The 21384-nt window shown below is 39.9% G+C and overlaps 1 protein-coding gene across 3 annotated transcripts in view; it reads left to right on the forward strand.

Moving 5' to 3' along the window:
• Positions 1-21384, forward strand: part of UTRN (utrophin) — a 337069-nt gene that overhangs the window by 13759 nt on the left and 301926 nt on the right. For 2 of the 3 annotated variants that reach the window (XM_064413616.1, XM_064413618.1), the window contains exon 1: positions 19925-20030. The exons of the other annotated variant lie outside the window; for it this stretch is intronic. In XM_064413616.1, coding sequence (XP_064269686.1) covers positions 19937-20030 — 94 coding nt within the window. In that variant the 5' untranslated portion in view covers positions 19925-19936. Of the gene's footprint in view, positions 1-19924; positions 20031-21384 lie in introns of those variants that run through there. 3 annotated transcript variants of the gene reach the window in all.

The following is a 21384-nucleotide window of genomic DNA, read 5'->3' on the forward strand; positions in this document are numbered from 1 at the left end:
GCTCCAGGACACTTTCACGTTGCAGGAGCTCTTGCATTTTGCAGGTATTAATATTGCTCCTAGTGCTTCACTTGATGCTACACCTAAATTAGAGGTTACTGGGTTAGGTCAGGGATTGCTCTAGCATGTAATGCCCCCTTCTGAGGCAGATAAGTTTTCTTCAGTAGGAATTAGGCTAGAAGAGGAGTGTATAGTACCTGGTGGATCCTATAGCTTGTGGTTTTATGTATTAAGAACCTAATTAAATGCCAATCTATTTTCTCTGTTTTGAGCAAAATATCACATGTGGTGTAGAGGTATCTTTGGCTATTAACTGAGTGCCTTTACAGCTGATAACTAGTGTGAAAGCAGTGTGGGTTCCTAAAAGCCCTGACCTGTTGTAGGCATGTAAAATTTGATTTTACTGTCTCTTTGCAGTACAGTGTTGAAAAAGTCTTGTGCTGCTGTATTCGTCCTTAAAGGATTCAGTGTCCTTAGTGTAGTTGATTAAGTCTAGTTTCAAGATTAAGTCTATGGTTGATAGTAGAGTCCTTTCTGAAGTTGCCCAGTCTGCTGAGTGGCCTTTAGAGGAAATGGGATACACTGCAAAACTTTGGAGGTGGCTAGGAAAAATTAGTTCATGTTGTGTAATGTATTCAATGCAGAATTTGGTTCTAGGGTGATTTGGGCAGAAAGAAAATGAAATCTCTAAATTTGCTGCTGGTTGTTGCCCTGGAAGTCCTGATGTGTCCTTTCTTCCACAGTGCTTCCATGCTGCTGTTGGGCAGAGGAAGCTGGGATGGAGCAGAAACCAGTAGTCAGATGGTAAAAATGGACTGTGTCTATATAATGTTCAAATAAAATGCTTAGAAAAATGAAGACTGCTTAGAAATGTTTTGCTGATTAATTTATATTCCGTGTTAGTTCTCACCTCCTTTTGTTGTAGCTTCTGCATTTTTCTGACTTTAACTCATATTTGTCCCCATATAATAAAAATTGTTGGAAGTGCAATGTTCAACTGAACTCCATTTTACTGCCTGGGGAAAGAAGGAAGGGGTTAAAGAACATGAGTGCTTGGAATACTCTGCAATGCTGAAAGATGGTGATGTACTATAGTGATCATCTGAAACCAAAATTTATATTGTTTAGAGAAGTGTAACCTGATTATGAAAGTATTCTGCATAATTTGTGTGGGTATGGTAAGGAGAAGAGAAATTGTGAAATGAATTTAAACTTGTTTCCTTCAGTTGGAAAAGTCTGTTTTCTTATGGTTTTGGGTCCTTATGCTCTCTAATCTGACAATTTTTTCCCTTCCTACTGAAATGCACACAATTGTTTTTATCCTAGTAAGGAGGGCAGAAAGTAGAAAAAGGGGTTTTGTTCTTCCTAAGACATTATGTGTGCCTGGTATTCTCATTGGTAATAAGGTTCCTTTCATATTCTTCCAACACTCAGAAAGGACCTTAACTTGCTATCCTATTAAAAACCTCTTGTGCTGCCAAAAAAATATAAAAATGTAAAAGCTGGAGATTCAACTCTCATCTACAATACAATGGAAAAAAGGAAATGCTATGTTCTTGGCACTCCCAAATTTAGCAGAGCCAAAAGGTTATCATCTGACAGAGTAGATGAATGGTAATTAAGATAACTGGTGTTACTGGAAGTCTTTAAAAAGCAATTAAATTAATTATGTTTGATCTTGGTGAGAATCTGTGGCTGTGAGTCGGATTTTGATCTGGATCTGTTGTCTGGGATGCAGTGTGGTGTAAGTAGGGGAAAAGTAATGTGTGTCAATTGTGTGAGACTTTATTTTAAACTGCTTTGTATCTGTATTGTGCTAGACTTAACAGAGGGTGTATTTTTCCCTTTCTTTTTATCGCTCTCCTTTTTGGTTGAATAAATTGAACTCAGCTACAGTTTGGAAGGTGTCACAAAGCCTTTTTGGAAGGACTGACAAATTGTAAAATCTAATTTCAGTGAAAATTTGTGTATGATATAGAGTTTGCACCTTCTGTGCAAGGTGTGTATAGTTGAAAGAGTTATAAACCCTAATTTACAGACAATTATTTTTAGACCTAAGTATTGAAGTAGTGCAAAAAACAGGAACAAAAGAGAATTTATGGTTAAATTGCTATTTTTTTAACTAAGGCATCCTTGAACTATCTTAATCAAAGGGAATCACATACAAGTTTTACTACATAAAAAATTCCTTCCTTAACAGTCTTTACACATTTCCCCCACCCTCCTCCAGTCCTGCAGGGCTTGGAATGGTGAGAGTACAGCTGAGGAATGGGTGAGTCAGTCAGATCATGTCTTCCAGAATCATCCAGCTTGTTATAAATAATAATCTGCTGTTTATTTAAATTGCTGTAGTGTAAATAGGTTGCTCTAACATGCAAGTGCAAAGATAGTGCCCTGAACTTTTTGCAAACTGGTCTAATTATTAGTTAGTAATGAAGGGCAGTGTATTAATACAAGGTGAGAGGATTTCTTTGCTAGAACCATACCAAGAGCTGATTCAATAATTGTAATTTCTTTTTATAATAAATAGAACTAGTTAAATATGTTCTCTCTGCTTTAAATAATTTGCAAAGTCCTATTTCAAGTTTCCTTTTGTAGAATAAACAACTAAATTAAATATGAATGACCACATATTTAATTTTGAAGATTGTTTTAATTCCTGTTCAAATAAGAATATATGTGCAAAAAAGACTACTTTTAAAATGACATCCTTAAGGAAAATATATTTATTTAATGTAAAATGAGGTTAAATAAGGGTCCAAAATCAGTCTTGAGTTCTTTCATCTCTTAAATCTCTTAAAATTAACTTCTTGAAATAGATGAAAAATGTGACCAAAACAGAATCTAATCTTGTTTTTTTTCCCCTTCATGCCTAGTTCTGCCTCACAGACTGTTTCTATTCAATGTAAAATAAGCCTGTTCATTCCCAAACTCATTTTACCTTTGCATTTGGTCATCAGCTGTGGAGAATGGGGTTGGATATCCTTAGGCTTGTTTAGCTTCCCTTCTTAGCTGAGATGTGACATGGTGAGCTCTTGTGATAGTTTTCCAGTGGTTTTGCCAGTATTTGAGGGATACTTGAAATAAAGTGTAGTCACCTTTCTCTCTGTCCCCTTGCAAGTATTGATATAGAAACTCATCCTGACATGAATTTTTCAGGACTGTCTTCGACTGTTGGGTAAAAAATGTGGAAGCAGTAGGCAAAGGAAACTTTATGTATTGTGTACAAAGAAACTTTGGGGGTTCCTGCTTTGCTCTAGGCAGCTAAATATCAAAGGATAAAGTGTCCTGGAGTGGTCAAGATGGCTTGTTTTTTTTCTTGGGATTTTTTTTAACCTATCTTAGTAGAACTTTGTCTGGCCTTTCATTTCCACCCCAGGGCATTAGTATAGTGAGCTAAGTAAGCGTAGAAGTGGCTGTGTAGCTGCAGAGGAGCGTGTTCCCGTCTGGCAGGTATTCAAGAACATCTTTGAATATTTATATGGTGAATTAACACTGTAGTGTAGAGGATGTTTGGCAGAAAATCTTTGAGAATCTTGCAAGTTGCTGCATGCAAAGTTAGTGGTTTCTTTGCAAAAGCACATATTGAAAAAACCCAAATGGCACTTCTTAAATGTGCTGAGTAAGGGTGCTGAGAGTTGTATCTGGCAATATGTGATTTTTGCAAAGGCATCCTGCTTTGGATTGTCATTTATTCAATGTAACCTTTATTTTAAAAATTGCTTGTAGAGGGGAAAAGCTTTGTACTTCCTCTGATGGATATCTAAATTTTACTGAAATTTGTGTAATTGAATTATGTAGAACTTATTAAAGGTTTTTCTTAAATTGCAAGTTGACCTCAGGTTTGACAAATCTGCTGGTCATTGTCAGTTGTTATTGGCATTGATGTGCTGTAGAAGGAAAGGTTCTCATTGTTCAGTTGGAGTGAAATTCTTAATTTCATGGAGAGATGGAAGAGTGCTTGCTTCCTTTCATCAATTTTTCCCAGCTGTTTTTTCTTTTAAAATGGCCTTGTTCTTTGGTTGCAACCTGAAGAACAAGGAAGGGGACCCTGTGTGGGGGATGAGGAATAATTCTCTTTGAAGAAATTTGATGAATGTAGGAGAGCATTGGAGACCATAAACATCAGAACAACCAGGCTGGTTTAAAAATTGCTCTATTTATAGCAGCTGTGGCATTACCAGGGAGAATTCTTCAACTGGATTTGGGCAGAGTAATTTCAGTTCAGCACCCACCTCAGCTCCTTCATGCAGGGGTCACACCTGCTCCACTGCTCCACCCACCACAGGATGTGTTGCAGGTAACTCATGGGCACAGCGGTGGGCTCCACAAAGTGCCAGTGCACTACATATGGTGAGGGAGAAATTGTTCATGTGGATCTCTTCATGTGGGAAGATAAGGCTAAACTTAACCATAAGCAGGCAATTAAAATTCATGACAAAAGGTCAGGATATTATACTCTCTGCCAGTCACTTCTTCATTAACTAGACTTATGCAAATATAACATGGTCTGTTAAAATTTAACCCCAAGAGATGACTTGTAGCAAGAGAATCAGTGTTGGTGCTTAAAAGTGGGGAGTAGGTGGAAATGCTGAAATACTGTAGACACCTCTTTCAGCTTAGTATAAAAACATAGTGGCTGAGAAGAGGCAGTTTCTACACATAACACACAGAGTATTTAGTAAGCAGTTGTGTCTAGTAGATATTGGTTGATGGAACTGTCTGATACATACTGTGTCCTTGTAGTGTGTTTTTAAATTCTTGCTAATGAGTTTAGATCCCCTCTACTATTTAAGAATACCCTTGATTTCTCTTGTAGCTAAATCTAATTTAAGTACTGCATTTCAGCATGGCAAGGTGTTGTGTGGTTTTTGGTTTTTTTAATACTTAGTTGTGGTGTTCCTCTGCCCCTCTACTACTTTGTTCTTCATTTCCCCTAGTTATTTCTTATTGCTATTTCTGTTGAGAGATGGTAAGAGTAAGAAACAGCTGAAACAGCTTCCCATGTGCTTAGTTTTCCTGAACTTGGTCCCCAGTGGTGGTATCTTGGTAGTGTTTCTTGGACCAGTGGAGCCCTTTAGAAATTTTTGTTTTGCTTGGGTGCAATCTGTCTGTAGTGGCAACTGCCTGTAGTAGTTCATCTCTGCTGTTAACAGGTTGAGTGCTGTGTCTTGGGTTTGTTCAGTGAGTGACTGTGTATTTCAAAGGCTTAACATTTTTCTTGTTTTTCAACTTGTGTTCAGCTAACATCAGAGCCACCTTATCAAAGAGATCTTTTATCATTTTAGTGCAGGGTGTTCCTAAGGATGGATATCCAGATGAAATTTGAGGTGGTAAAGGCCTCTTAATACTATAGTTTTGGGTCACCATGTTATAATAGTAGCTATCAGTTGTTAAGGTATCTGTGGATGAGACCTGTTTATACTGCAGAACAGTGGGGTCTTTTTTCCTTTAACTTTACAGTTTTTCCTTCTTAATCAGAAGGAAAAACTGTAAAATTGGTCTCATCTTTGTCACTCTTCAGCACTATCGATTGTCACAGATCTTGGGCTTGACAGAAAAATGTAACATTTGGGGTATCCATAACTCAGATATGTGCTTTTTTCAGGGGAAATATCAAAAACACCCAGAAAGGTCAGCCTTGATCTTTAGCACTATAGCCTAGTCTTCTTTAAGAAAACAAACAAATCATAAAAGAAAACAAACAAAAAAGCTTACCCTGACTTCCTTTTCCTTTCTGTTTTCTCACTGCAGATGTGCAGTAATGCCTTCAAAATTGAAAGAAGGTAGAGCTTTCAAAGATTAGTATGTTCCTATACCTTGCTTTTTTTTGTTATAACTAGTCACTAGTTAGGTTGGTGTCATTTGTGACTGATGTTGACAGAAAGGCAACAAGATTTCTCCTGTGTGGCAGTAATAGCTCAAATAAAATACTGAATACTAAATATGTTATTTGGAGATTAGCAAGGCGATTAGATGTACCCACCGAAGTTATTGTAAGGGTTAGGGAATGGAAGTGTTAGAGTGGGGTTTTTTTCCCCTTAGAGCTCTTTCTCAAAGAAAACATGTTTCATGTGTTTCAGCCCTCAGGGAAGGACATATTTTCAACTGCTCCTGTTCCTACCCCTCCCCCTTATAAAGTGAATGGTAAAGTAAATAGAAATGTAATTATGCACTTTCTGGCTTGGCTGCTTCTTCCTGATATACAAAAGCACAGCCACAAGGTAAGGTAGTGGTTTTTAAGTGGTGGAAGAGGATGAGATGGGGATGGGTTTTTGTCATCTTTGTTGTGTATACTCAAAGATAAGAGAGGAGGAGGACTGTGTAGCTGTATGTGTAGCTGTATATGCCTGTGCACGCATATGTATGCATAGACCTCTCTCTACTTTTCCCTTCTAGGACTTGCATTTAGAGATCGTGATATTCCTGGGAAATTATGCAACCCTTTCAAGTTGAGAATAATTATACAGCAATGTATAATCCCACATTGGATCCAGGATTGTTAAAAGCCTGTCTTTAATGAGGTGTTTCCAGTTAGTTGCCTGGGAGTATGGTTAATCCTCAGTTCATACTAAAGTGTGTATCTGTACTTCTTCCATCATGTGCTGGGGTGGGAATTTGTGCAACCCATGCTGAATACCCCTGAGTTGTCCCCAGGCAACAAGGGTGGCTTGGAAGCAGCTAGCAACAAGTGTGTGTGTGCATCGCTGATGTGACTAGGCCACTCTTAAGGGGTGGGTTTATTTCCTTGTCACATCCAGACTGTGTAGAGAGCTCCTGGGCATGGGGGATATAGAGGATAACTCTTGACTGATAACAATTACTAGAAACATGGCGATTTGTAATTTTTTAAAAACTAGCTGAAGTTGGTATAAGAATTGATGTATGTTGTCTAAAATCTTTGGATTTTTTTGAATGGTAGTTCTCTAGGTTGTGACTGGAATAATTTTCTCCAGGATGAGCGAATGCCATGTAGACAATATTGTTGCATATTCAGTTTTTTTTTTTTTTTAATGCTATAACTGAGCTAATGATAAATCTGACTTAACCAGTAAAAGGTTTTTAAGGGGCAGAGACATTCAGAATAAGAATGACAGAGTGAGGGACATGCTGCTACATGACATCTGAGACTCCATGTAGTAGATACAGAAAAAGTGCATCTCAGGCAAACTGAGGGGATTCAGCCTATGTGTGATAAAATTTATGGCTATTTCTTTTTTGTTTCCCTTCCATCCCCAGCATATCCCCTTTCCTGGTAGGCTCTGATGTCTCAAATGAGAAGCAATCTCAAACACTTCTTTTGACTATTTATAGATGTTGAGCTCAGCTACTCTGCATATGTGGTAAAATTGACTCCCAAGGCTTCTCATACATGTCTTCATTTTCTGCCATCCATCGGTTTCTCCTATATGTGCAGTGTCTGAACATTGGCATTTGGACTCTGAAAGTCCAGGTAGATTCACTGCTTCCTTACAACTCTGCTGGAGAAAAGCTGTTAGTTGTTTGGGTTTTTTTCCACTTGGTCTAAGATATGCTAAGGCTCTCCTGCTGGTCAGTGTCTGAATTTGGAAGCTTGTAGCTATATTTTCCTGTCTTTCTGTATGCTTGGCTCCTTCCTTGTCTGTGTACTTACTTGTGTGTACGACTGTGAAAGTTGTGGTTTAATAGCTCCACTGAATGAAGAAGGATAGTGGTGGTTTTGTGAACTTGCTGGAAAATTTTAGTTTCACTCTCAGCAAGAGGTCCCCACCCATCTGGGGAGGCTTCTGCGGTTCTGTGCTGGTGACTACACTGGGCTTGTTCCTCTGACCTTGGCTTTGTGGAAGTAAAAACTTAACTCAGCCTTTAAGTGTCACGTATATAGTTTCCTTGTGGTTTTATACTGTGTTGGGATTTCACCACCATGTGCACAGATTTTTAAACTTTTTAGCTTTTTAGAGATAATTGTTTGATTTTTTTTTTGTTCTGTTTCCTGCATGAATTGTTCATAAATCACAGCCAAAGATCTGGCAATAACTTGTTAATGCAAACATGAAATACATGGTTCTACTCTGCCTAGCTTCCGCTTTCATACTGAATTTTGTATCTAGACACAAGGGACATATATCATATGCTGTGATTCTTGGGGTGTGCTGGGCAGGGCCAGGAGTTACTCAGTGATCCTGATGTGTCCCTTCCAACTTAGCAGATTCTATGTCTGGTGATCAGTCCTTGCCACACTGGGTGTCATTTGCTACTTTTTGCACTGTTACAGTGCCAGAAAAGGAGGAGAGACTGTTTATAGAGTGCTAAACTCTCTGCAGTGCTTAACTAGAAGGCACTTGGGGGCTACAGTGGTGCCTCTAAAAGATTATTTGAGTAAGTGTATCTTGGCAATTCTTATTTTTGAACCTGGGTTATGTTAAAAGGTATGTGGCTTACTCCAAGATAATTTGGCAGCTTATGTTCAGCTTGACAGTGCTGAAACACTTCTGCTGCACTTCTATGAAATTCTGGTAGATGAGAGTGCTGTTTTGTACTTGCAATGTTTACCAAGCCTTTCTAACATTATCCTGATTTGTGGTGACTTTTTTTCTTGTTTTTCTATGCTGATACAGCACTCTTTAGAGTGGAATGTGATATATGTTAAATTTTTTTTTACAGATAATGAAGGAAATTTGCTTTTCATAGTGGTATTAGCCATGAAACTTAATTATAAAATTTGACCATTTTATCTTCAGAGAAAAGCTAGGCTGAAGCTGTGAAATTTCTGATGTCTTCAAGAGCCCTGTGTAATTTCTGTAACCAGTGGCCTGGGCTGGAATCGCTCACCTTTTCTATTTCTACTTCCCAAGCTCTGCACTATTTTGGGATTGCTGCTGCTGTTTGAACCTTCTTGCTCCCCAGCAGCTGCAGAACCTGAACGTGCCTTGTAGGCTTCCAAACCATAACAAATCTCATGGCTCTTCTGTTTTGTTATAGGATGTGCAGTTTAGGTGAGGGGAAAACCTACCCAAAGACCTCTTCGATCTGCTCACTGTCTGTAATCCATTCCTGGGTTTTGAGGGACAGGTGGGCTGTAGAATTGGTTGTGGCCTGATGCCATGGCTAAGAAATGAAGCATGAGGAATTCCCTCCTGTCATCACTGCTGCCCTGGCATGGCTTCCCAGCAGACTTCCTAGTTTTAGTTGGGAAATAGGTTGTTGGTGAGACTGGTTTTTGGAAGCAGTGAAATAAATGGCAAACAAGCTAAGTCATAGGAGTCTTCTTGGTGTTTTTGGCCAGAACAGGCTGTATGGTGTGGGGGGAGCTGAATGAATGGTTGTGATAGGAACTGAGAGGTGCTCCAGCTGTTCCCATTGTAGTCACAAAGTTCTTGCTGTCTGCAGTTGGATATGTGTGCTTGTACTGTCCTACTTCTTTACCAATTACTGAAATATGGAGGTTGAAATGTGTTGGAGCAATTCGTCCTAGTTCCTGGGCAAGGCAACAAGGGCTGGGGTAAGCCCTGGGAGCTTCTCCAGTCATGTTTGTCAGGTGGAGGTAGCAAAGCTCCCTGGCTGAGCTGGGCCTGGTCAGAAGCCTGGTATTGGGGATCTGTGAGTCATGATCCAGCTGGTAGCTAAAATGCCATCATAGGGACATCTGAAACAAGTTAGATTTCTTGTGAAAATATTTCTCCCCTCTACCCCCATGTCTACTTATTACTGCTTTTGTATACTGGTGGGAGAATTTCAATGGTCGCATCTGATCCTGACCAGGAACATGTCCTGTTCTCTGCTGCTTCTTCATCCCAGCTGCCTGATCTTGGATGCCAGAGACAAAACAGGAGACATGCATGTTTTTTATGCAGTATTGGTAGGAATTTATACTGGCTTCACTGGGATTGTACTGGATGAAATGCAATGAACTGGCCTGCCTCATTGATTTGACCCTCCTGACAGAGGGTAATAAGACTGATGAACAGCTGTGTAGACTGGGAGTAGAACCAAGGAAGGAAGATCAAGTTAACTATGGTGGAATGATAGGTACAAAATTGTTAGTGTGACAGCACCTGAGGGTCATGTGGGAGTGAGAAGACTGAATGAACTGTCCTGTGCTTTGCTTTGAGAGCTGATAATTTTTTTTTTTGGTAACAGTAGTGGTGTTTTGATCATTTACAGGAAGAGTAAATGAGTATTTGGAGACAAGTAAGGAGAAAGGTGGTGGAAAACTGCAGGGCTGGGGAAGTTATTGGAGAGTAAAGGTAAATGGCTGAAAACCCCTGGGTAATGCAGCTTCTTGACTCTTTTTGGTCATATAGCTGCATTTACACTAGAGCTACTTTTCAGTGACCCAGAGCCTCACGTGCGCTTAGTAACACAAGTTCCCAGAAAGGTAGGTTGTGGCAGGTTGTTTTTAATTAGCTTCGCAAACATTTTAATTGCACTTGAATGAAGTTCTGTTTCTGAACCTTGCCACCCATATCCTAAACTGCCTTGCTTATCTCACAGTTTAAGCTGTAAAGATCTTTATTTGGTGAATCCCTCTTTCAAATGGCATTTATGAAGATATGTAAGCGGGATTTATCTCTTTTTCTGTGGCTGACCTGAAATACTTGTGGCAAACTTTGTTGTAGGAAGGAGAATGTGTCAGAGTACTGTGATTTGAAATTAAACAAACAGTCACCTACAAGAAAACAAACAGTATCAATGCTGTGGTTATGCTACAAAGTAAAACAAAAAACCAAAATCAGGCAGCAGTGAAGTTTTATAATGCTTTGTTCATGCAATTGTCTTAAACCAGTCCAGTCAAAGTGAGGGAACTGCACATAAATAGAAAAGTTTGTGACAGTGTTAACTGTGAGAATACTACAGTTAGATATTAAATGATTGGTAGTGAAGGCATTATAATGTTTGGTTAAACATAGATATTATAGAGAAGTGCTCAAATCTAGGGCAAGTTGAAGGCAAAGTAAGATACTTGCACACTCATGTTTGAGTGAATTGCAACTTGTGTTTTGTTGTCCATCTCCTTTGTTTAAACTGGAGTTTTACCAACCTATAATGAATTTCTTTTTTTAAGGAGACGTGAAGAAGTTTAATGCAACTTGCTTTGTGAAGTTGAAGTGGTTTTTGTCTGGATGTGTTTGCAGGCCTGCAGAGAGAAACAAGGCTTGATTTTTAGTATCAACTTGTTGCTGCTCATGCAGGAGAAGTTAAACTAGTAAGAAAATAACCCTATGATAAAACCTGTTCTGTTTTTGGTAGCAGCAACAAAAGCAAGTAGGGTAGTAGGGAAGACAAGACAACATAAGGAACAAACTGGTAAATGTGTGCTATTTGGAGCACTTGGTTTCCTGTGCTATGGGGACTGGGGGGGGGCGGTTATAAAACTTACCTGCTAAATGGTCTTGAACACGCAGGATGGTGCATGGTGCCTCAGAATCTCAATCTATCAACTTTGGTGTAAAAACTTCTCTTCAAAGGTGCTTATATTACATACTCACATTCTCATTGTAAGTATAGCCATGATATACATATTTTTGAAATATATGAAAGCAGTGATTGTTTATTTAAACACTTAAATTCAAAGGGAAGTAAAGGTAATCATTAAAGGCTTCAGCCTTAAAATGGTTTTGCTAAAGTAATATGAAATTTTATTGAGCTGGTTGTTGCTGGCAATGTCAGATAGCTTCATAATCAGTAGTGCAAAATAGAGGTGTGAAATGAATAGCTGAAAAGCTGCTCTTCAGACCATAGATGAGACTATACCTGCTCACACATCGAGTTCAAGGTGATACTTCAGTAAGGTGACCAATGATGTTATTACTATAGTATGTGCCTCTGTTTTTAACCCTTTTAAAATTTGAAATTGTTTCAAAATCAGCTAAAGAACATATTGTTGACATTAAATATTTATGTGGGAATGCTGTGCTGAATCTGTTGCATCACAGTAATTTTGAAGGAGCAAATTTTGAAGGAGTTTTTTTGGGGCTTCATTTGTCTGGCTTAGGAATGGGTATGATTTGCCAGTCAATCTTGCACAAAAAGACTTTTTAGACTATACTGTACGTGTGGCCTCTATCTCAACCTTCACGTGATTTAGGCTTTAAATCCAGCTAATACTTGGTTATGGTGATGCCAATATGATGGTGGTGGCACAGATGGAGTTTTTGAGATGGGTACCATGTGATTGCAGGCTGACTTCTGCACAGTGTTTGTTGCAAGGTTTCTGAGAGTTTTATTATCATATCTTAGTGGGTGGTGGCATTTGAAGAATAAAAGAATGCAATCCTTCTGTCCAGTGGAGCTTTGGTAATTACTCCTCCGCACACTTGAGCTTAAATAACTGAGCTCAGTGTTTTCCATTTGACCTGGCAGAAGCCTGCAAAGTATACACACAGAAAGCTTGCTGAAAGTTTCTTGAAAACAAGGGTGTAAACATGCAGTCTTTTGCTGGCTTGCAAAATTGAATCAGTTGCTGCCCCTCAGCTGCTTACCACTCCTAGTCTAGTCCTCTATTCACCACATCTCTGCTGATCGTGGCTTGTGTGAGCTTTCCTTAGCTAGTGTGGAGCTGAGTTATTAACCCAGCTGTTGCTAAGCCTTTTCAGAGTGGGCTGCCTCCCAGTCTCTGCTTGGGAGCCTGGGCAGGTGGCTTGAGATAGATGGGTGCACATTCTGTCCCAAATAAAATGCACTATAATTTTCACTGCTGTTGGATCTCTGTTTAGGAGTGTGTGTGTAGCATTAGTGTCAGAGAGACTTGAGGCTAAACTTGGTGTTTAGATGTGTGGGTCTGTTATTTCTTTAGGTAACAGTTTAGTTGTGCCATGTGCTTTGTCTCTTTTCCATACTCCTTCCCAAGTCCCCTGATACACAGAAGTGCTGTGCTGAACTGAAGAGCACTCCTTCCGAGAGCTTTAATTCTCACTACTGTGGCCCTAAGAAAGCAGGCTGATGCTCTTTGTTGCTTTGCTCTTTGTTCTTGTGTTTCTCTTTACTTGTTGGCAGTGCAGTGTGGTGGTTCTGTGTTGCCATAGCTGCTGTGTGATGGTTCCTCTGTAAACTGACCTCATCCCCAGAGTAGTTTATTAATCTGCTGTTTTGCAGGTTCCAGTAGGTTCAATATTTAACAAAGCACATGGTTTTACCTCATTATTTTTCTTCTGTGCTAATTGTGGAGGGGGGAGAGAAAGAAGGCCATTAATTATCACAGTAGTTTTAATGATGCACTTCTAGTACCTGACAGTTGATGCAATGATTTTTTTAATACAGTCTTTGTAGAATGTTATGCCTACCAAAATGTCTGAGTGTTGGATTATCTGTTGAAATATACCCTCTGACCTTGTTGAAGTCTTGATAACCTTAATCACACAATGATTTGCAATTTGTAGCTGTTAAAAGGAGATCAGTGGCAAAAGGTTGTGAATGCTGTATAAGCTTTTAGCAGTGAGTGTAAATTTAACTATTGAGAAAAATTAACAAGATATATATATTAAGTCTATATTAAGTTAACTGAAGAGTTTAAAGAGGATTGAACAGGAGTATGCTTTGTGTGGGTTTTCCCCCTCCTTTTGGTAAAGGAGGCTTTCATGAAAACAAAGGCTTATACAATGGCAGCAGTGTAGGTCATTCTAAGAGAAGATGGTTTTCTGTAGTTTAGAAAATTTTACATTGTCGCTCTGGCATCATGCAGAAGGAATGGTGTGATGTCTGCCCTCATCAAGCTGGCTGCTCTAGGACTGGGCTGGGTGCCTGCACCCAGGCTGGGTGCTGTGTCACTGTGCTGTCCTGAGCACCCAGTGCAGCCTTCCTGCACTGAGCTGAGTAGGTGTGTTTTGGGTTGATTTTTCTGTCTTTTTTTTTTTCCCTTTTTTGACTCTGATAACAGCAATGTTATTTCAGAAAGAAGGATATTTGCCTTGGGGCCTTGGCAGGAGACAGGTTTGTCCTCTGAGGAGCAGGGAGTTTAACTGGAGATGTGTTTGTGTTGGACCTGACCAAGGTCCATAGGGAACAGACTTAGTTTTAGCATGTCTCTAATAGCTTCTTACTGATTTTTAGCTCTCTGAACTAGGAAAAGACAGCTGTTTAACTTAAGGAGCGCTCTTCAGTATTCTTGTTCCAGGAAGGAACAGGGAAACTTTGGGCTCCTAATGCAGACTTTTTGCAGATCCCTCTTTTCCAGGTGAGCAAAACTTTCCATCCCCAGCATGGTGACTGGGAAGTCCAAAGAATTTTGCTAATAGTTCCTGCAGAAAGCAGGGTGGCTCTGCACAATGCTGTCCCTCTTTGTCCTCTGTGTTTTTTTGTTGTGGGAAAGCATGAATAGAATACGTTGTTGCAAGCAGGAAGGGAAGTAGACTGTCTGGGTTGAAGAAATTGATTGCTAATTTTAACAAGACTGGTTATGTGTATGCTTGTGACACTCAGTGTCAGTTTGGAAATAAATAGTGTGTTATAAATGGTACAGCTGAAGAGTTAATGTCTTAGAGGGTGCTGTCTGATCACTCATGCATTATTACAGGGAATTAAAAAAAGGAAAACCAAACTTTCAGATCTTTGGAGTTGCAGTGTTGGTTCAACCCTGCTGACTGTGAATGTGGTCATTGGCCAGGGTGCGCCACTGTTGAAATGTGCCTGTGATTATATTTAACTGTGATTGTCCCCTCCTTCTCCCCACCATGGTAGGAGATAAGTTTTAGCTTTTAGGATGAATATTGTGATAGGTGGTAGAGTAAAGGCCTGAAGACTTGGGCAAGTAGAGAAGTGGAGACATGTGCTTGCTCCACAGCTTCCTCTCTGCCCAGCTTAGGGCAGACATCACACCAGGGTGACTGTTGTGTTTTGCTTCCTCTCTGCCCAGCTTGAGGCAGACATCAGTGCACAACCCTGTGGAGTCTGGATGGGGAAAGCTGGAAGAGTTTGAAAAGTATCTGTCAGAAGATACTTTGAGGAAAAAACCCTGTGGGATTTACAAGGAAGCTTTGAGATGTTTATTTTCTGGGAGGTACAAACAGATATTTACAGAATGAGTGACAGGAAAGTTTACAAGTAAATTATTTGTATGCTTGCTTAAACCATTCCTTCCAAGGCTTTGGATTGTGTTCCGACATATGAAGGACAGAGGAATGAGATGTGTTTGGGAAGCCATGCCTTTTTCTGCAGCAGTCCCTGGTGCTGTGGGGTGTGCTGAGGGCAGATGCCTGTCCTGGGTAGAGTTGGTTACCAGCAGCTCTTACAGCTGCTTGGCTGCTGGCTTGAACCCAGTCTGTCCCACTGCAACAGGGCAAGTGGTTTTGAAAACTGTGAACCACCAGGATTGCTTGTTGGAGGAGCTGGGGCAGATCAAGTGAATGTCCCCTCTCCTGTGCTTGGGCTCAGGGCTTCTACTGAAATGCATGCTGCACCCCAACATATGAGCACACAAGGGCATCTGTCATGCTTTCATTGGGATTTGTTTTATAAAGATGCTTGTGAATGGGCAGGAGCCTTGTTCTGGAAGGTGTGCTCAGTATTTTTAATGAGAAGCAAAATGCAGAAGACTCCTACTTTTCCTGGGGATCTCCTGTCACTCTTGTGAATTGGTGTAAACAGGTGGCCCAGGATGTTTTGTAAAAAGCAGGCACTGTTTGGATGTGGCTGGGTTTTACAGGTGTGATCGTAATGTAAACAACACTTTCAGAAGATTAATGTGCTCCACAAATTTTCTCAGTATTTGCATTCAAAATATTCCCTTTTACAAAAGGAAAAAGGAAGCTGTAAGAGGAACATCAAAAAAGGATAAAATTATGGTGATTCTTGAAAAGCATTGCAATTTATGTACAGTTGCTACTATTATTTCTTTTGCAGGATGAGTCAGTTATTTGTGGCAGCCACAGACATGCAGTTTTACAAGAAACCATCTGTCAAGTGCCTGAAGCGCTGTGTGCTGGAAAGGTTTGTGTTGGAGCTGCCTGTGAGAGCACTGAGCGAATATCTGTGTGTTATCTGTGCTGCGGTGCTCCACTAGCTGCCACACACTCTGTTCCTCTTCCACAGTAGTGAGGGCATTTACTGTATTGATAATGTTCTTTTCATTAGAAAGTTTTATGCTGATATGAACCTGTCTGTGTGAAACAAGGTTTCAGTAGGAATGCTAAAAACTCTGTGTTCTCCATGTGAATTTGCTGGTGTTGTGGGTTTCCTGGAAGTAGGGGTTAAACTAATAACTAGTTTCCATCAAAATATGTGAGGCATTTGAAACATTACTTTCTGTTCAAGTTCCTGTTGCCCCTCCACCATCCTTCTTAGCATCTCCTTAGACGCTCTTGTTTGCGTGCTGGAACAAGTATAGTGTGGCCTGCTAATTCAGATCATGTGTTTCAGGCCAGCAAAAAAAGTTGTCAGGTTGTTGTGGTGAATAAAACGTCCTGAACAAAATTATGGGGTGTTAATCCCACAGCATAAGAAGCTCTTAACTAAATGCTCATTATAGCAGTATTATGAAGGGTAGGACTAGACAGGTAACACAGGAACCTTGAGAAAGGCTGAGCTTCCCCTCTAGGAAAACTCTTGGCTTGCTTGGCTCTCACCTTGGAGAAAGAAAGTGAAGGAGAAACTTTGTACCTCCTTGTTCTGCTCCCATAAGAAGTCCCTTAGATTTGTTTTTTTTCCTCTGTCATGAACCCAAGCCTTTCTCTATGGACTTGTATGGAAGAGTGGAAGTTCAGAGCAGGGCTACCCAAGGCCTACTTGGAACACAGCTGGAAGGAGGCAGACTGTGAAAAAGAAGCCAGTTTCCTCTTCTCAGAGTCAAGGCATTCAAGGCTCTTGGAAGACTCCCAGAAGGCAAAGAAGAAATGGAAACCAATCTCATTATAGATTGTCTTGCATACAGGGGAGTTTTATAATTAAAGGATGTTGCCCTCTGCTCCCATTGTTGTTTGCCTCTGTGAACTTTAATTTTACTCTGAACCCCGTGCTGATGGTGTATGTGTTGAGGCTGTGATAGAAAAGTGATCTTAAGTATTTATGAGCTCACCTTCAAATGAATGGGTACAGTTATTTGAGTTGTTTTCCCCTCTTTTTTTTCCTTTCCCACCCCCCCCCCCCACCTCTAGGTGGTTTTTTGCTTTCCCACTCCCTGATCTGTGAACTAAGCTATAGATGAGTATTGTTTCACAGATAAAGTATAGAATTCGGACCTACTCTTCAACAAGGGCTGAATTGTCATCCAAGCTCCAGTCCTTCGGAAAACTGTTAAAGCAAGCTTGTCACGTGTTGAGTGTAGCCTTGTTCTTCATGCTTTGTAATATGTGGGCAAGGATAAAGAGACATGATTTCTACTTACTAGGCTTCTAGTTAGGCTTCCCTCTACTTCTGTCTTCCCACAGTAGTTTCAGCTGGTCTGTTTGGCTGGTCTTTTTTATCATACATGATAAGAAGCCTAGGCAGCCAGCCAGCTGCTGTGGAACTATAATAGGGCCAGTGGCATGTACAAAATTTGATTACTGCTGTCAACACCAGAGAGAATAGAAGAGAGCACGTACTCCAGTCAGAGAGCTACTAAATAAATGGCCTGTTGAATTCAGTAGTAGTAGAAATAAGACCATCTTCCTCTTAATGAATGAAGTGGTTTATGGGTAGAGAGTATACTAGTATATTGAGCTCTGGAGTTAGGTTAAAAACTTTTAAAAAGTCTTCCTTTGCCACCTTCAAAGATTATTTTGACCAGAAATTTCCATTTCTTTTCTGTTTATCTGCTCTTGCAGTTAATGTATGGATTTCACACCCAACACTTCAGATATTCACAGACGCCAACATTTAGCTTGAAAATATTCCTGCCACCCTAAAGCTAACTTCTTTGCAGATGGGTTCAGATATGAAACTATTTCATGCTAGTAATTCTATTTCCGTTTAGGCAAGAGATTTTTGTTTTTTTTAAATTTAAACAGAGTCTAACAATGCCCCACCTCCCCACCCCTGTCCCCCTTAAGTTAATACATATTCTCAGTGTATATTCTTGTTGAAATGTTGGATTTTTGAGGTAAAACCTGCTGTTAGATAAAAGTGGTTTCTCTGATGTTCATGGGACAGCTGCTGATGTCAGGCAGAGCTTGAGGGCTGAGCTTCCCTGGAAGCTCTGGCGCATGAATGGTTTACTCAGCTTCACTAATACCTTCACATTGAATGAAGTTCAAGAGACTGATGGAGTCAGAGTGGTGTTTCTATAACTGCTCTCACTGACTACAATCACTTCCTCATTTGAGAAGTGGTAAACCCAGAAATGTTGTCACAAACTAGCTGACCCGTGAAACTTGTGCTTATTCTTCAGTCTTGCCAAGTGTGGGTGGCCCTTGGAGCGGCAGGGCCTGAGGTGAGGTATTGGATACACAGGAGAGCATTCTTAGGGAATTCAGACCAGTCTCATCAAAACTTGAAAAAAGGAACATGTGGTGCTGTTGGTAAGACTTCTGGCATATGTGCCGGTCTGTCTGCTAATTCTCGTCATTTGCTTGGTGGAGTTGGCAATGTCTTTTTGTTTTGTGCTTGGGAAGTGCTTGGCACAGTAAGGTTTGTATTTATATTTACAAAAAACATCCTTGTTTGTTTCTAAAATAAAAATCCTAGCTTTAAAACTTTTATTACCTTTCCACTTTGGTCTTGTTTGCATGGTTCACAGAAATGTTTGGATACAAATGTCTGATTTAGCCCCCTGAATGTATGGTTGTCTTTATTAATGGAAACAAAACTCCTTTTGTGTGAAGCCTTTCAGCCTTCAACTTTGAGGAATTCTTGAATTAGGGAAAAAACATGCAACCCACAAATTAAAGTAAGACCAACTTCTGGCCCACAAAAATTTAAAGAAAAATCTGATCTTGATTTTTCCCTTTTCTGAATAGTGTCTGAGGTGTGATACAGTAAACTGTCCTGACTGGATTTTAATGAAGAGAGGAGAGCTGTATCTAGAACATTTGTCTTATAGCATGATACAATGAGACAGGCAGAACAAATCAAACAGCCTCTGTCTTTCTGCTTTTGAAACCAAATCTGTGGTTTAGAACGCTCCTCTCTGGTCATAGTGCCTGTACTTACGTGTTCTAGTTAATCTCTTCTTGCATTACTTTGTTGCGACTATTGGAATTCTGTCCAGTTCAGTATCCGAAGGTGTGGGATATGGAGTGTCTTTCATAACTACAGTATTTGAACTCCTCTTAATTTGGTTATAAAGTTGGCAACAGGCTTTTGAAGACAGAGGGATTCAGTTTGCTTTTTGTACTGGTGGTAAGCACAGTTTAAAGGCCCACTTGAAAATAGCTCTCATCATAGCCCTGCACTGCCAGTTTTCTGCTTTACTATTCCTTACTGTGTCTTTGAAATTCCTGCACAGTGGAGAGGGCATGTCTAATCGGAGTTTGTAATTTTTGACTTGGATGTTTATTTGTACAGCTTCCTTTATGTGCTATAATCTTATGTTTAAAATTTCTTGTACTTTTTTGAAAGGCCATTAAAAGATGTGATTGCTTAATTTGAAGAGTTGTTCTGATTGTCTGTTCTGTTGACTATGTGAAAAAAGTGTTATAGTGATAATGCAAACTTTTTACAGAATGAATACTAAAAATATTTAGGATTTTTAAAATTAGTATGGTGTTTGACCAGAGATTTTGATTTGAGCAGAAAAGGAAAATTGCCATCAGCTTTCCTTTTTTCAGTTTATAGAATTTAACTCACCAGTTCTCTGAAAGCTGGAGTGTCCTCCTGTTTTCATAAAGAGTAGCTTGAAGTCTGTTATTTGCTAACGTGCAGCCTTTTTAAAGGTTTGTTTCCTGACTGGTTTTGTCAGTCACTGTGTGGCTGAATGTGTCAAGCCCTCAGAGGAAAACCAGCGCTTCCCTCCCCCTTGAATCCCAGCATGCAGTTCTTGCGTGGGTACTAGCGTGTACTTCCTCTCCATCTTCACTTTCCTGTTATTCAAAAACTGAGCTTGATCATGAGTGTTCAAACAGCCAGGAAAGCTGTGTGGAAAGAGTACAAGGTTGCTGCACCTCGGCATACTGACCGGCAGACCTGTTACGCTCCGCGGGGTGAGTGCTTCCCTACGTTCTGAAGGCTGTAGTAGATGAAAGGATCCAGGCATGTGGGTCTGTTTTTATCTTCTACACCTGATGAGAACTGCTTTTCTTAACTCTGCAAAAGTTTATTTACACTAGCAGAGCAGGTCGTGGAAGGCATGGCAGGAAACAGTGCGGGGAAAGGCTGTTTTCTGTGGTGCTGCTCCGTTGCAAGTGTTGTGTGAGCTCTGGCTGTGACACACCTGCTGACATAAGATTCTCTTGGTAATGCTTTGTTGTGGGCTTCCCTTTCACCTAGAACAGTAACTTGTTCATGGCAGAAATTTTAGCACTGTTCTGTCTGATTGAAAGTCTTCATGTCCCTAATTTTCTTAAACTATGCATTAAATTTTGGTGATTTCAGCGTTTACTTGTTTTGCTTCTTTACAGTTCTGCCTAGTGTGCCTTTTGCTACTTTTTAATGTATAAACTTACAGCAGCTCCTTGACACCCCACAAGTTTTTCTCTTCATTTTGGTGGTATCTCAAGACAGCTGTGTTTCCTGTAATCTGGAAAGAATGTTTTGTGGAGGGATGCTTCCAAAAGATGACATTTGTGATATTATTCTTTCCTATTCCTTTTGCCATCTTTCATACCTATTCTGATTGAAATTTCTAGGGTTGTCTCATCTGTTTTTTGACTGGGGCCAAATAACACAGATTGGCAAGGAAAAGACAATTTGATTATTCCTGGTACCTATGAATATGCTTTGTAGATACAGTAATTGACAGATGGAAACTATTTATTTTGTAAATTGGTGTCACAACTTTGAGAAAGCAGAATGTGTTGATCAAAAAAGAATTTGGTCCACTTGACTTTTGAGGCAGATTTTTTGTTGCAAAGCTGGAGTCTGAAGATGGGTTTTTAGAAAGAGAAACTAAAATCCTCTGAAGACGTATCAATGTAATGGCTAAATTTAGAATAAAATGATGGGCTGGGATTCTGATTTCATGTATGTTTGCTTCTAGAACAATGAGGTGGATTTGGATATATGCCAGTTTAGTTGAGAGCAGAAACTTTTCCTTTGTGGCTCAGTCCAAACTTCCTTATGAAACTGACAGAAATGTTAAGAAACTCAGTAATGTGAGCAGAGTTGCTTTTGACTGACTCTGGAGAGCTCAGTAAATTATAGGTTGGAGAGATATAGTGTTCTTGAAAATCTGCACGTATTCAGCCCTCAAATGTGAGACATCTGCAGTTGATCATTCTTGGAAGGTTAGCAGTAGGAGAAAATCAATCTGCTTGGTTTTAACCTCGGCTGCTGTTCATGGAAGTTGTTTGTTCTGGCTCTGCGTGTATTGGTGTAGGTTTTTTGGACTATTTCTTG

The sequence above is a fragment of the Passer domesticus genome, chromosome 3 (assembly GCF_036417665.1).
Source record: "Passer domesticus isolate bPasDom1 chromosome 3, bPasDom1.hap1, whole genome shotgun sequence".
NCBI classification, from domain to species: Eukaryota; Metazoa; Chordata; class Aves; order Passeriformes; family Passeridae; genus Passer; species Passer domesticus.